The following is a 17,191-nucleotide window of genomic DNA, read 5'->3' as shown; positions in this document are numbered from 1 at the left end:
TATTTCCTTTTATAGTTGATGTGTTTCACTGTGTTTTAGTTTATAACCCACATTTGTTTTCGCTCAATTGAGTTATAAAATTTAAAATTTATATATAAATTTATAAAATGCATTGCAGGACATCTTTATTTTGTTTTGACTCATTTCAACAACTTAAGAAGAATATATTTTCTAAATCAACAGAGAATTTTCTGTGAAAAAGAGAAGAAAGATACCAGAGGGACAAGTCAAACTCATAGATTAAAAATAAACTCACAACAACATGGTTAAAGATAAAAAGACAAATAACAGTACAGAAGACACAACATAGAAAACTAGACTAAGCAACATAAACCCCAACAAAAACTGGGGGTGGTCTCAGGTGCTCCAGATGGATAAGCAGATCCTGCTCCACATTTAATCTATCATTGCATTATTCAAATGTATTTTGAGATGGGAATGTACAAACTGCAAGTATAGGTGATGTATATAGACAATTTATGTAGTGTACAAACAAAACATTAACAGTAATTTCTGTGTTTATTACCCTGAACGGATTTCCAATCATAATCAGTTTCAACAATCTAGTTTGCAATACACAATTTTATAAATTGTAAATCATTTAATAACATTTTAAAACAAGAAAACAGGCTATAATATTTAATTCTTAAATGCAGATTTAATAATAACCTGTTAATAAACATTCTCATTATATGCACTATTGATTCATTAATTTCCATGGGTACCAATTTTGAGGATTACAGAAAAAAATTCTTTTCATGGAAATTCGAATTCATGAATTTTTGCCAGATTTTTGGACTTCTCTGATTTTCTCCATGTATTGCCGTTATAAAAATTTGCCTGTTTACCCATCTTTTTTTCATAATTTTTTGCGTAAAGATTAAAAAGCCACATTTTTGAAAATCCAAAAAATCCTTGTTATTTTTTCATCTTTTTTGAAACAAAAAGCAGCCAATGACAAAAGTATGAACAATCTAGAGAGAATCATTTGACGCCAAATTTTCAATGGCTTATATCTTGAAATCAAGTGCAAGAACCCAAAAAAAAATCTGATTTTTTAGTTCCTTCATTTATATACAATCATTTCAGAACAGTCTTTTGAAAAGCTTCTTATTTTGAAACAGAGTAGCAAAAATCTCCTTAATAACATAAATATATCAGACTATTTATACTATACTATTGATTCTTTATTATAACATAACACACCATTACAAAAATTATATCATAATTAAAATAGGACACTTCATTGCTAGTAGGTTTCTACCCTTCTCCATGTCCCATCATACTAAATTGCATTGACTAGCAGTTCCAACAAACAAAGCTTGGACTTCATGTTCAACATAAAATTGGATGATTTGTAAAAGATTATGATAAGAATGCCCATTTTTTGAAATCATGTATTCCTCTAATAAATCATATTTTACAATGACACTCTGTCAATTTCTACCCTTTAACAACTGAAAATTGAGATATAATTGTGTGCATTTAATATCATGATTTTTGAAGAATGGACAAAAATGTGAGATTATTTTTTGCAATTTTAGGATAATCTGCATACAGATTTATGTACCAAATTCAGAATGCAGCTTTTCATTATTGACATTCTCATCAAGTCTCATTTTTAGCATTTATAAAAACGTCGTCATAATTTCTGAATTCTTTCACATTTTTGCATTTTTCTGCAGACAAAGACACAACTTTGGTTTTATTGCGAAATAGCTTGTTGAAATGCGTAATATGAAGAAACAAAAATTGAATTCTCTTCGTGTGTACTTGCACATGAGGCGACTTCTGAATTGCACAATCTTTGTATTAAATACATAAACAGTTTTTTTCTGCATTCTGTTTCACAACATACTTTCCGTTACTTTTTAATTTGTGTAGCCTCATACTCTGTATTAAATACATGAACATGAACAATCATGTCAATAAAAAGAAAAACAATTAATACAATAAATACACACATATAAAAATAAAAATTGCATGAATATAATGTAGCACACACATTATAATTAATCCCTCACGATGTATCACACACTATAATTAATCCCTCATAATAAATAACATATTTACATGACCTCCTAGATACTAGTAGGCAAAACAATAATCAAATAAAAAGTTCTAAACCTTAATAAAGCACCTAATTTGTGAGGGTCTAGAATAGGGAAACTTCCTTTCTGTATACATAAATTAAAAGTCCATTTCCCTCTATTGTTTCTGCCTAAACCCTTCCCCACCTGTTAATCCATATGACTGTGGATTTATTTATTTTCTTAGGTACCAATTTTCGTGGATTAGATAAGGAAAACTTACATGTCTGTTGATATTCATTTTCATGGTTTTATAGAGGTCTCTGTAAAAAATGTACTATCCCATAAAAAATATGTCATTCGTTGAACATTTAATTTCACGGTTAACTTGTACCCACGAAATCCACAAAAATTGGTATTCAACGAATAATTATGAATAAACAGTATGTAATCCCCAACTTGACCCTCATTTGTTCATTATGAAAATATATAATTGGTTTTAAAGATTCACAATTTGATTATGAAAGGTAAAATCTGATAATTTTTTTTTTTAATTTTTGAAAAAAACTCCTACATTTACCTCTCCTACTCTCCCTTCCAAAAAAAAAATTTTTTAAAAATGATTTAACAGTCTCCCATACATTTTCCACTGGCGAAAATGCAAAATCTAATTATTGTGATTGCAAAAACTTTATGAAGGAAAATTGTCATTTGATTTTGCCATTTGATTAGGGACTTTCCATTTTGAATTTTCCTCAGAGTTCAGTATTTTTGTGATTTTACTTTTCACTCCTGTTAGTTTTTATTAGTGCAAAACTGATTTTTCATTTTTTTGCATCAATAAAAAAAACAAAAATAATTTCTGAATCTACAGTAAATAAAGTATAACAAGAAAAAAAAATTAAATAGAAAGCACACCATGAGAAATGCATACTGGCAGTAGTATCAAACAAAATATAATAAAATTACGTAACAATGCCTTCCATTCTGACGGAATGGCGTGCTTTGTTAATGCCCCTGTTATTTTAGAGATTTCGTGACTAATACATATAAATATAAAAGATGTAATTATAACATTTAGAACAGGATAACTTGGTATGAGAACCAAAACTCCATGGGTATCAGCTGCTAACCAAATATGGTACTGAGATATAAAAAGCTGAAATGAAAAAAATAATCAAATGTTATAAGAAATACACAAAATATAGCCATGTATTATACAAAATCAGGGGCGCATCCAGCCATTTAAAAAGGGGGGGGGGGGGGGGGTTCCCAACCCAGGACAAAGGGGGGTTCCAACTATATGTCCCCATTCAAATGCATTGGTCGTCCAAAAAAAGGGGGGGTTCCAACCCAGGAACCCTCCCCCTGGATCCGCCACTGAAAATACACAGAATATAGTTAAAAAAAATTATGAAATACGCAAAAAATTTCCTTCACACCCTTTTTAGTAATGAACAGAATCATTGATTGAGTAAAGTCCAAATGACAAATATTTCATGCATATTTCAAATGATGTACTTAAAAGGCAATATTATGAAGTTCTTATCCAAATTATTCTTTCCTAGGCTAGGCCTAATCAAGCAGGGAGAAACTCTACTTGCTTTTGTCCGAAACACTTCATCCAGTTGCTAAAAAAAAGGACAGAATTTAGATGAAACTCCACTCTCCTTCTTTGCCTTAACAATTTTCCTATAATTCCTTGGCATTGTATTAATTTTAACATTAAAATTGAGAATGGAAATGGGGAATGTGTCAAAGAAACAACAACCAAACCATAGAGCAGAGAACAGTCGAAACCACTGATGGGTCTTCAATACAGCAAGAAACTCCCACACCCTGAGGAGTCCTTCAGTTGACCCCTAAACAAATATTAAACTGTTTTCCTGTTCTTTCAATTTCTGTTGGACTCATGAACTCGACTTTAACAGTCACAATTTGAACAAGACGTTGACTTTAACAGTGCTTATTTGATTTCACCCTGGCTACGGGTATGAGGCTGGCATGTCATTATACAGACTGTTACCTTGTGAACTGGTATGTTACATAAACGTGTCCATAATGCACAGATGCCTCACTCACACTATCACTTTCTTTGATAAGTGGACTGTGAAATTGGGTTCAATTTGTCATTTCAATTAGAAAGATCATATCATAGGGAACATGTATACTAAGTTTCAAGTCAATGAGGATTTCAACTTCATCAAAAACTACCTTGACCAACTTTTACCTGAAGTGGGATGGATGAACAGACAAAGAACAAACGGACACACAAACCAGAAAACACATTGCCCCTCTACTATTGTAGGTGGCCCAAAACATGTTCTCATCCTGAATATGCATTTAATTTGCCACTGGACATTAAACATCAAACCAAATCAATGCTTTTTTCTTAAAAAGTATTTCTTGCATGTAGTTGATCACCGTTATATATACTTACTTCTAGTGATATTTTACCAAACCAGGCAAAAAATGAGCTGTACTTTGTTCTCAACCATCCAGGAACATTGCGTATTAATATAAAAGATATAATCTGAAACAAATAAACATCTTTTATATGGATGATCTACATGTACACATGTGTTGAATTATCCAAATTATTATTATTAAGAATAAAAATTACAAAGTAGTGTAAGGTTTACAATATTTCCCATTTTTTATGATACCCAACCAGAAAATAATAAAATAAGCCCATATTTTGCATATATTATAAAAAATATTAAAATAATCAAATCATTTACAATAACTAGAGAATTTTCAGAAAGACTGGACAAATGTTTTATTCAATCTGACATCATTATCGTAAAGGTTGTTTCATAATGTAGTTAGCATGTTGGTAAAGAATTGCAAACTTTTTTATATTATTTATCACCTCAATATAAAATGTTTGTATCCTTAAGTAATCAACAACTGTGTGTTGCAATTCAGTTCAGTGTTTTCATTTCTTTTGGTAAAGGCAATATAGAGTTTTTGAAATACTAAGGCTTTTGGCAAAACTTTTAGGAATTTTGGTCCTCAATGCTCTTCAACTTCGTACTTTATTTGGCCTTTTTAAATTTTTTGTATTCGAGCATCACTGATGAGTCTTTTGTAGAAGAAACGCGCCTCTGGCGTATATACAAAATTTAGTCCTGGTATCTATGATGAGTTTATTTATTGCCTTTTTCTGCTGACATAGCATAAAGCAAACACCAATCAATCAATTATTCTCTTCAATCAAGCAACATGAATGCAATGAATAAAATAGGGCAGTTTTCTAAAATTTTGTAAGCTTTCCTTTCGATCAATGAATAATTTTTTGGCATGATTAATAAATGTGCAGGTACTTTAATATTACAGCTACTAGGAGATGCCCGCGAAATCACAGTACAATAAGGCAAGTGTTGAATCAAGAGTTAATTTTCGTCAGCAGTATGTTGACTGAGCATGGGGGAAAGTGCATTAATTTGGATCAGTAACGGTTTCTTAAAATTGGATATTTTCTTATAAATTGGTGTTTTCTGTATAAACATGATAAACAATTTGTTTCAAAGACTAATTTAGGAAGTACAAAAGAACATGTATACATCATATCACAAATATTTCCTACTTTATATGGTTTGAGAGAAGTTTAGGATCAATGAAATCAGTCTCTTCATTAACTAGTACAGATACTTACTGGTACAATGGTGAGATAAGAATGGAACTGGTTACACTCGACTTTGTTCTTACACAGGAATGTAAAGATAACATAACTCTGAAAAACAATTTTCAGATTTATTGATTGTGTGCCATGGATATGATTGCATTTTTGTTTTTGCTTTTCTATGAATGACTCAGGAAGATTAGTTATATCGCTAACTGTGTTACCCTCTTACAGAGTTCGCGAAAAGTGGTGGTCCACAGTATTTTATCACCAAAATGTTGCATAGGACTGACACAATTTTAGTATTTTTCAATAGAATTAATAGTGAGGACCAGCAGATTTTCTTTCAAGGACCACCAGGGAAAAAAAGATTTCGGGAACTCTGCTCTTATAATAAAGTATGGTTGCTGTTGTTATTGTAGGTTGCTCAATGTCCAGTGACAAATATTTCATGCATCTCCGTCTTCATTTCAGTATTTTTTTGAAAGTTTTCCTAATTTTCCTAAATTTTGTTTTTAAAACTCAATTTTCTTCTCAAGTTTTCAAATTCATCAATTTTGTTTTCCAATTCAAATTCTTCTTACATTTTCAATTTTCTAATCAAAATAATTTTATCTTTTTTGAATTATCAGATCAGTCTACAATTGTTCCATATAAAGATCTAAGTTATCTATTTTGTTTTCATTTTTTTTTAATAATTTTTATTTTATACTCACACCAAGACCTAGGAGGCCTAAGAACACTACAAACGATGAAAAGATTCTGGAAAATAAATTCTCATTGTTGCTATCATCTATAAACTTGTATTTTTTAGCTAACTCATAAACAAATCCAAATACCATTCCATAAACAACACTCTGAAATGTAACAAAAAATCATCAAGTAAGCAAATCAAATCTCAATTCCTGGCGTAAAAACAGAGAAAAAACATTCATCTATAAACCGTTTTTTTCGAGTGGGTCCCGATGTATTGATAGAAGAGGATAACATATTTGAGCTTTTCACCAAAATGGTTTTATCTTACAAGTATATTTGAAAACAAGAATGTGTCCCCAGTACATGCATGCCCCATCCGCACTATCATTTTCTATGTTCAATGGACTGTGAAAATGGGAACAAAATCTCTAATTTGGGATTAAAATTAGAAAGATCATATCATAGGGTACATGTGTACTAAGTTTGAAGTTAATTGGACTTCAACTTCATCAAAAACTACTCGACCAAAAACTTTAACCTCAAGTGGGACAGACGGACCAACGGACAAACGGACAATTGAACGGACGGACGAAAGGAGGCACAGACCAGAGAACATAATGCCCATAAATTAGGCATTATAAAACATTTCACACAAATACGTTTAGAAATATGCTGTTTTTAACCTTACATAATTGTCTAATAGAAGTCTGAAAATTTACAAAAGTGACAAAAAAACATAACCCTTTCAATGAACTAGTCATAAACTTATTATCTGTCTAATGAAAGTTTTTTATTTACAACAGTTTTAAAACTTTTACACTTCATGTGAACTAGTTGTGACTTACATATCTGTCTAACGACCACCTAAATCTCCACTCTGATATAGAATCATCTTGTAATACAAACAAAGATTTGATTGGCCTCAGTAGAAATACTTTATCAAAAAACACCTGCAAGTAAAAAACAAATGTACATGTGTATATGTATTTATCTTACCTCCTATACATTTCGAGGAGTATGATTGGTTAAAAGCAACCTTGTGGAGACTGTGTATGTTCCATATTAGATTAGTAGGCGGGGTGGGACTTATGTCAATACACAGTTAGTAGTGGTGTTAGGTCCCTTTAAAAATACAGACGTTGGAATTGATGATGAACGATAAAAATAAATTCATAAAACACATTTAAGGTGGTATTGGAGTCTAAAATAAAAAAGACAGAATTTGTTCATACTTTGCCAAAACGTAGTATCTATTGATATATGTTGAAAAATATAATAAAAATGATAGGTCACCGTGCATTTTCTCAAGCTACAGGACGTGACAAAATAACACATTTTGTATGGATTTATATACAGGAAAAAACACCATTTTGTGATTAGAAACTAAACAAAATGATAGAATTGTTAAATACTTAAGGAAAAGATAGCTTTCAGACAATGCTTTGAGAATATCAAAAGAAAAGATAGGGTCACCATATGTTTTTTCCGGCTAAAATACAAAATAGGAAAATTTCATGTAGAATCCTTCAGAAAATGCACTGTTTTAGAGTTACCTCCCATTGAAATGCCAATTTAAAAAAAATTAAAAACAACCAAAACTAATCAACATTTGCAAAATTATTTATATTTGTAAGTTATATTCTTATAAATTGGTTCTTTTAAATGAAAATCACATTAAATATCTGCATTCCTGCATCCCATTTTGCTAACTTGATAGAAAATATGGACCTTTGGTTCTGTTTTTTACAATCCAAGATGGAGGAAGACACCCATACCACCTTAAAGCTAACAAGTTGTTGTCGTTGGCATTTGTTTTTGTATAGACCAATATAAGTAGGTTCTTAATACTAACAGTATAAAGACTTGATCACGTTGATTGGCTACTAGTATAAATACCACATGTTAAGATATTCCATAAGATAAATTCGTTACATAGTGTGCTTAGTGACCTTTTATGATACATATCAGGCCAGTAAATTCAATACTGGGGATTGGAGCTTCGTTCTCACCCCATATAGAATTTTTAAGTCAAAAAGTTTGTTTTTTAAATATAAAACAAAATTATTTGTGACTTAAAAAGAACAGATGCTCCCCAGGGCGCAGCTTTATAAGATCACAGTGGTCGAACCCTGAACAGTTGGGGCAAGTATGGACACAACATTCAAGCTTGATACAGCTCTGAATTTGGATAGTGATTAAATAGTTGACACAGCAAAGGTTTCTAACACAGAATGAATGTGGTCTAATGAACATAAAAAAAATTTTTTTTTTGCTTTTGAGCAATACACTATGCTGTTGATTATAAATCCCCTCAAAAAAAAATTCTGAAATCTGAAATGAGAAAAATTGTCTAAATTGTCCTTAAACCAGAAAAACCCTTGTTCCCCCCCCCTTTTTTTGCCCCTACTTGCTTAATGATTTGATCCATTACCCCCTATAACCATCCCTTTGTAGTATGGAAACTTGTGGTATAATTTCAGAGAGATTTATACACTTAAACACAAGTTATTGACTTAAAACTACAAAAATGCTAATTTGTACCCTTTTTTTGGCCCCTCACTTATTGAAACCCTATGGAGCAAGAACCCCAACACTCAATTCCAGCCTTTCCTCTGTAGTAAGAAACCTTGTAGTATAATTACAGAGATCCATACACTTAAACACAAGTTATAGTCTGTAACCTTGAAAAATGCTTCTTTTTGGCCCTTTTTGGACCCTTATTCCTGAATCTTCAGGGATATTAACCCAAAACTGACACTAAGCCTTCCCTCAGTATATGGAACCTTGTGGTATAATGTCAGAGAGATCCCTACAGTTAAACATAGGTTATTGTCCTGAAACTTCAAAAATGCTTGTTTTTAGCCCTTTTTTGGCCCTTAATTCCTAGACTGTTTGACCCATAACCCTTAAAGTAAATCCAAAACTTCTACTTAATGGTATGAACATTGTGGTACAATTTCGAGTAATTGAAATACTTATTGTCCTGAAACAAGATAAATGTATGTTTTGGGCCCCTTTGGGCCCCTAAATCCTAAACCGATGGGACCATAACCCCCAAAATCAATCGCAACCTTCCTTTTTCGATAATAAACATTGTCTTAAAATTTTATTGATTTCTATTGACTTATACTAAAGAAATCATCCGGAAACCCTGTATTCGGACGACGCTGACGACCATGTGATACCAATATATGACCGCAAAAAACTCCATATGGTTTTATGAAAAGGAAAAGTATCTCCTTTAAAGGTAGATAACTCTAATATACCTAGTCAAACGTACCTCTGACATGTAAAACAAAGCTATCAATGTTATTAATATGACAAACTTGGCCACCATGTAGAAATAGTGTACTTTTCCGGCTGAAAATAAAACAAAACAGAAATATTTATTATCTTATAGTACATGTAGTATAATTTTAAAAAATCTAATACAAATAAATCCCTTTCATTACATGTGTAGTCATCGAAATGCAAGATCTTTGTTCGAGCTTTTTTCCTGACGCTTATAATTCAAAGGTTTGGTTGGCTTACTTGGTGTCTTTAAATGTTTGCTGAAGCATTAATTGTAATTAAGATTGACGTCTGCAATCAATGGATAGGCGGTGCCTACATACTCAAAAACCAATAATATTTAGAGGTATAATTTATACAAGCTTAAGCCCCACCTCAAAACCTGGTCTCCATTACGGAAGTTGAACAGCAATGTCAGAACACTGTAAGTACGGACACACTATTTGAATTTTAATCAGAATGACAGTAGTTGTAATCTGCACTCAAAAGCTGTAGTTTCTGCACACAAGCATGATTGTAATGATAAATACAACAACTTAAAATGTTCTAAAAGTTATTGGAAATACTGTAAAGTCAGAAATTATTTGGATGTTTTTATGCAATGTTTTATTATTGCGAAAAATGCGACAGGGTTATAAATTAATTGCAATAATTTTTTTATATGAATTAAATAGACAACTTTCGAGTTCGATGCATTTCCGTCAAAAACTCTGGTTTTAGTGAACGTCATTTGTGCGTTTAGGGGCGTCTTCACTTCCATTCCAATGTTGAGCGAGTGGTTGGAAAACTATAATTCTATATTGTACGAATTATACGACAAATTGAATTATCAAAATTGACAATCAGCATTGATGTCATTAGGGAATTGTCATTAAGTACCTACAGAACAACCATTATTTCTAGTTTGTCCTGCACAATGACGATCACCAAGACGCTTGATGAATGTAAATAGTGCAGGGATACAGGCGACCCCCTCTATCTGGTAAATGACGTCATAAAGGCGCGTATAATTGACGAGTTTTTTCCGGTGACGGATGAACTCGAAAGTGGTCTATTATATTTTTCTCAATATCGCAAAAACTAACATAATGTTTAAGTCTAAAATGACAAAATTGCAATAATAAATGCATGCAAGAATTTCTGAATTAACAGTAGAAAGAATTGGATTTTCTGATAAGAGTTTTAAATTTCAAAATCAATACATACTCATCAATGAATCAATAACAAAAATATATCAATCTCATAATTCCTCACCTTCAGTTGAAGCTGCAGTTACATGGGGCCATATTGCCATGGTGACATACACAACAAGAAACCAGTAGGAAACCAGTGGCACAAAATAATAAAATTGGTATGGTCTGTTCATAACAAAACACAACACTATAACCAGGAAGTTTAAACGGAAAAGCACCTAAAATATAAAAATAGAATGACAGCAAGAGTACATACAAATAATTGAGATTCTATGGATTCATTTATGTAGTGGGTACCAATTTAAAAGGATTGAGGAAAACCTGGTTTTGCCTTTCACAGCATTCAGAGTCTTCATCAATTTTTCATTCGTTGTTCACCTGTACCCACAAAAATTGGTATCCATCGAATAATAATGAATCCACAGTAGAAGCAAAGCAAATATATACTATACTGCAAATATATACTATACTGCAAATATATACTATACAAAAATATATACTATACAAAAATTTAAATATATACTGCAAATTTGGTATTTTTGCAAAGGGCTATCAATTCCTAATTCCTGAAAAAGGAAATATTTCGAAAAATGTTCCCAAATGTTAATTTTTATTTCTAATACACATCAGAAACATAGGCAGGAAAGAAAAAAAAAACAACTCACGAAAAGGTTTAGTTCTTAAATCATGAAATTTAATCTGCAAAAATAACCCTTTTACAGCAATTGATTGTTGACCAACTTTTTTCCCTAGTCATATATCTCAAGCATATATATATATTGCATAAAGTTAAGACTACAATATATTCTCATATGTAGTATCCTATAAGAAGGTTCAAAGACAGTTTTTTGCAGAAGTCACTATGATTTTTATATTCTATTTTGCTCTGTTGTCTTGTATCTTTTTACCCATGATGCAACATAATTTCTGATTTGATATCAAAAAGACTTTTATTGAAATACCACAAATAGCTTTGGTATTTGACAGGGTTCCAATATGCACTGTAAATAATATTAAGCAATGTATATACTTTGATATGAGTTAGGTTCATAGCATGAAAGTATATTTTGTCAGGATTTCAGTTTAAACAGGATGAAAAATAAATCACTTGTGAAAATTACTTGGTTTACCAAAAAAAAGACTGTCTAACAAATTCTTAATTTTTTTTTTTTTACAATTGTGAACTCAGTTGACATCACAGATGAGACAATAAACCAGACATTAAACCAGACAAAATTACTACACTGTAGCTAAAGCAGATTTTAAGATTTCCATCCGTCCATGAAAGACCACCTAAAATGTAAACTCTGCGATAATTTCTACTATATATGGATGGAAACAATAAAATCTAAACTGCAGGCCAAGGCTAATAACAAACAACAACAATCCACAAATCAATTTAAAATATACAAATTAAACAATAGCAGGTTTGATATACAATATAAAATACTTGTGATATTCATATTATGATATATAAAGGGAAATAACTGAAGCTGAAGTCATAAATAAGGGGAAATAACTCTAGCTGACTTTCCATATAGCTACAGTAGACTAGTACTTCATACATGCAATAATCATGATAATGAATGAAACTATACATGCTTAAGCAAAAGCAATAATCTAAATGTAAATGAATCTCATGCAAATTCAAATCATTACAAAAAGCAAGTAACCCAATGTTATGTTCAAATTCTGCACACTTCAGCTGGGGTTGAAGTAAAAAAACTTTGCTCAGTGTTCGGAGCGCAAAAATCATGCTCGAAACATGAAATCCAGCATTTTGATTGGTTGTTTCTTGAGTCTGAGTACAAAACTCGTGCTCGAAAGGTTTATGACCGCAAGGCCTGGTCTTTAACACTTATAATATAATACCTTTTCTATCTTCAGAGAATTTGGTGTAAATGTTTGAATTATCCTTTAGTATTTTTCACCTCTCTTTCACATATAATATTGTTTGGACTTGTAAAATTGTCAATCTAAACTTCGATATATTCTAACCGAGAAAATTTCAATGCTTCTTTGTTTAAATGTTAAAGTAAACTGCTACATTTTGTATAAGGATGCAAAAAAAATCAACAAGTAAGAAAAACAAGCGCACATGACAATATTTATTTTTCGCTGAAGTGCACAGAACATAAAACATAAACAGACTGTACCATTAAAATGAATGTAAATAGATTGGCTTGTATGTTGTCAAATTAAAGTCCAGTGGCAAATATTTCAGACACATGATTGTGAACGGCTAAATTCTTAAAATTTTTTGACATTTTGATCGAATTTATTGAAAAGGCTAAATTTCATTTATGTCTCAATATGAGACAGATTAGAAAACATGCCTTCCACCCCTGTTACATTCATTGAAATGGAATAGTCCTAAAGCTAGCGGTCAAGAAGTAACCCACTTACTTCCAGCATAATACGAAATGTGTTCTGTCGAGATTGCCAGTTTAGACAGCCTCCCAACTGAAAATTTATTATTATTTTAGATGAACAAATTTTATATATTAAAAACCTGAAGTCCTCTTTGGCTTTGTCGGTAGGGGACTAATAACTATTAAACAATAATTTAAAGGTAAATCTCACATCAATAATGATTATTTTGTTCTTTGGGTCCTCCACCATTAACTTTGTGGATATGAAATGTTTAATATGAAAAAAAAACCTGTCTTATTTGAAAACATCAGCTTTAATCTTAAAATTCTATACAAATGAAAGATTAAAAAGTTGTTGATGTTGCAAGAACCCAAAGAACTAAAAATTAAATAGTATGGCACACTTTTTTATTTAAGCATGCTCTCATGCATATCGTTATATTGATAACTGACTTCAAAGCTTTTCAAGCAAAGTTGAAAAGGGGATATTGAAGGCATGTTTGTTTGCTTGCACACAATTGCACAAATGAAGTATCAAAATATAAGAGCATAATGAAATTTTTTATTTGACATCATCATTTGTTCATCTTTAAAATCAGTTTAATATTTGCCACTGGACTCTAAAACCTTTATTGAATCATCTTAAAGGATTCTAGTCCATTTAAGTGCCTCTCAATACAAATTTCCAAATAATAGGAATAACCCTCTTTATTGCTCACAACTGTATCTATATAGTGTTAACTTTCACAAATGGATTCAAATGTTAGCCCTAAAGCATGCACCAATTTTGAATTTGTATGCCGTTGAAAACAAAAAATTCTATACAACCTTAAAAGTTGACAAGGGTCATATTTAATATAAATACTGTAAATTCAGAATTATAGCAAGGTTTTTATAATTGCTAAAATTACGACAGAGTTGTAAACGCAACAATTTAAACTCGCATTTTAAATATTTCATATGGAACAAGCAGGATTTTTCCAAAAATTGTAAAAATTTAAATCACATTTAAGTCTAAATTGACAAAATTGCAATAATAAATGCATGAAATAATTTCTGAATTTACAGTACAATAAAATAGATTTTTCTGGTTATTTTTTGGTATCAAGTTGAAAACATTTCACTATTAAAAACCAATAGAGATTGTTTTGTAAACATTATCTGGTCAACAGGTACAATATTGATGCCAGTGGTAGCAAATTCCAAAAATAGGTGTATAAAACAAATCCTTTTATTGCAATGTTCATCAGTTCGTTGGGTATAAAATTTGAAAATCATTAACTTTATAAGTCAACTATAAGTACACACATACAACTGTTGTACAATGGGACATGGCATGGTATCATAGTTTCAAAAAACATGCTGTCATCTATAAATTATGCCCATCATGCGTCAAAAGCAAACTTCCATCAAACTTGTTTTTTTGTTGCAAGTAATGGTCAGATCTCATCTTCTAACCTCCTCTTGCATATCAAATCCTTTAATTTTGAAATTGTTTCCCCAACATTAATAAGCAAAGGAAATATATTTTTAAAAAGTTAGTATATTAAAATTTGCTACGAAAATTTATACCCCTTTTGACCCTTAAAGACCTACCATACTGCATCTGTATAGACTGTATTCTCCTTTCTTCCAGAAGAATGAAAAATGGCCAAAGCCAGTCAGAAATAAGTAAGAGGAAACAAGTACTCGTATCTGCATGTAGATTGGCAAAACCTGAAAAAAAATCGTTACCTGTAGATTCAAGAACTTCTGTGAGTACTAATTTCAGTGGACAAATTCAGAATTTGTTTTTTTGGATATTAGATTTCCTTATTATGCAAAAGTTTGTATACAAGCCTATCAGCAATATACAATGATATATGTATATGTTGATGAACACTAAAATTAGATTTTCCTTTTACCCACAAATTAAATTAAATTGTTTTTTTCAGGTACAGTGTATATACATTTGTAGGTTATAATGAATTGGTGAATGATATGGCAGGGGAAGATTACAGAATCAAGTAAAACAAACCTGATACAGTTGCTACACAAGAAGTTAAAAAATTTGACCACACAACAATCTTTGTTATTTGGAATTTCATCTTTTGTGGTTAGTCTTCTAAGCAATCACACCACATCTTATATTTATAAGCTTGTGATTAGAAATTAAAATATTTCTTTTGTGATTTCTCATTATATAATTTCACTTTTTCCAACCAAATTGTCAAAACAGATATAGTTCATTGTATTTCCTACTTCATTTACATGTATATGAAAAGTTATTGTAATAATAAAATGCAACTCAAGAAAAAAGTAAAATCACAAAAATACTGAACTCAGAGGAAAATCAATTTGGAAAGTCCATAATCACATGGCAAAATCAAATAACAAAACAAATGGACAAGAACTGTCATATTCCTGACTTGGTACAGGCATTTTCAAATGTAGAAAATGGTGGATTGAACCTGGTTTTATAGCTAGCTAAACCTCTCACTTGTATGACAGTCGTATCACATTCCATTATATTGTCACCAATGCTTGAACAAAACAAACAGACACAATAGTTAAAAATGTCAAACTGCTTTATCCTTATCATTATTGGTTTTGTTTTACTGATTTATATACAATCATTATATGAAAGTTACCCAACAACACTTATGATGTACATATTGTAAATAAATGTGTTTTGATTACATGTTAATTTAGACTATAAATTATCTTACTTGTATTGTTGTGTAAACACCATTTTCTTTTAAACAAAATTATGACAAAATGAATCCAATGTTATATAGTTACAAATGCTTACCTTACTGGCTCCAGTTAAATGGTAAATTAATATAACAAGCTGCATCCAACCTTTCCATTCATCTGTCTGATCTCTATGTAAAACTACAGTCTAAACATAAACAAATGATATGAATAAATTCAATCAATTATGGCCCAAAAAATAGTTTTTACAATTTAGGTACTTTTTTCTTATTTTTGTGCATCACTTTCTGCAAATGATATGATTCCTGTTCTAATATTGTCAATTAAAAATGCTATTTTTCATCTTAGAATTGTGCCTGGTAAAAAAAAAACATATTTAGTGATTGAATCTATAAATTGTAATTTCAATCTGTATATTGCTTGTTTAATTTTTTTTTTCCCCTTGTTAACTATCATCTCTTAAATCTCACTGTTCAATGCTCATACTCAAAACTATGCAGTGGAACCTGTATAGAGGGGTTTGTCTCTTATACATTTATGCCATTTATATCTATGTTAAAAGAACTATATACCTGTTCAGTACTCTCTGTGAAGAAAAATCCAAGGATCATCACATAAGCAAATGGTAGGAAGAAGTTCACATGTGTGTAGTACTTATTCTCCTTCATAAAGAAGTTAGTTCTGTAAATATATATTAAACATTACAATTTATAGATCTATCTATATACATAAATTTAACAATCAAATTTGTTTAAATTCATCAGGCCTGTTGGAATAAGCTGGCAAATTCAAAAAAAAAAAAATTGGAGAGAATCACATATCTAATGGATGACCCTAATTATCAGTCAAAGTAGGCAATTTGAAATTGTAGGAACAAACATGTTGTAACAAATATTCAATTGAAGAAACAAAGACATTTTAAACTAAGCATGTCTATTATATATCTATTAAGTGGATGCGTCATGTGGTGGTGGTAAGTATTTAAAATTCAAACATTTTTTGTAATTTCTGATATATCCGAGTTATAATTTCTGATCTGAGTTACTTCCCCTTATTTAAGAATTGAATGCTTCTTTTTGTAACTTTATTGGGGTGTAAAAGCGTTGACCGAAGTACATTATGTATGAAGCGGTCAACACTTTTACAACCCTATGAAGTTACAAAAAGAACCATTCAATACTTATAATTGCATTTTTTAGCTAGGATCATTAAAACACGATTTACATCAAGTTTTCATTTAATTTACCTGTGCACTTTATTATGGGACCTCGTGTCATCATGAATGATATG

General features: G+C 30.9%; 1 protein-coding gene across 2 annotated transcripts in view; it reads right to left on the bottom strand.

Moving 5' to 3' along the window:
- Nucleotides 1-500: 500 nt before the first annotated feature.
- LOC139503157 (N-acetylneuraminate (7)9-O-acetyltransferase-like) overlaps nucleotides 501-17,191 on the bottom strand; it is a 65,260-nt gene continuing 48,569 nt past the window's right edge. Inside the window, exons 12-22 of one of the 2 annotated variants that reach the window (XM_071292890.1) lie at nucleotides 16,474-16,582; nucleotides 15,999-16,088; nucleotides 14,804-14,923; nucleotides 13,242-13,298; nucleotides 10,897-11,053; nucleotides 9,632-9,711; nucleotides 7,197-7,301; nucleotides 6,372-6,512; nucleotides 5,689-5,766; nucleotides 4,471-4,563; nucleotides 501-3,189 (exon numbers count right to left, since the gene is read on the bottom strand). In XM_071292890.1, coding sequence (XP_071148991.1) covers nucleotides 2,932-3,189; nucleotides 4,471-4,563; nucleotides 5,689-5,766; nucleotides 6,372-6,512; nucleotides 7,197-7,301; nucleotides 9,632-9,711; nucleotides 10,897-11,053; nucleotides 13,242-13,298; nucleotides 14,804-14,923; nucleotides 15,999-16,088; nucleotides 16,474-16,582 — 1,288 coding nt within the window. In that variant the 3' untranslated portion in view covers nucleotides 501-2,931. The remainder of the gene's footprint in view (nucleotides 3,190-4,470; nucleotides 4,564-5,688; nucleotides 5,767-6,371; nucleotides 6,513-7,196; nucleotides 7,302-9,631; nucleotides 9,712-10,896; nucleotides 11,054-13,241; nucleotides 13,299-14,803; nucleotides 14,924-15,998; nucleotides 16,089-16,473; nucleotides 16,583-17,191) is intronic. The other variant, XM_071292891.1, reaches the window with a different exon arrangement.

This window comes from Mytilus edulis, chromosome 14 (assembly GCF_963676685.1).
Source record: "Mytilus edulis chromosome 14, xbMytEdul2.2, whole genome shotgun sequence".
NCBI classification, from domain to species: Eukaryota; Metazoa; Mollusca; class Bivalvia; order Mytilida; family Mytilidae; genus Mytilus; species Mytilus edulis.
Note: the sequence above shows the minus strand (reverse complement) of the source record. Positions and strands in the feature narration are given on the sequence as shown.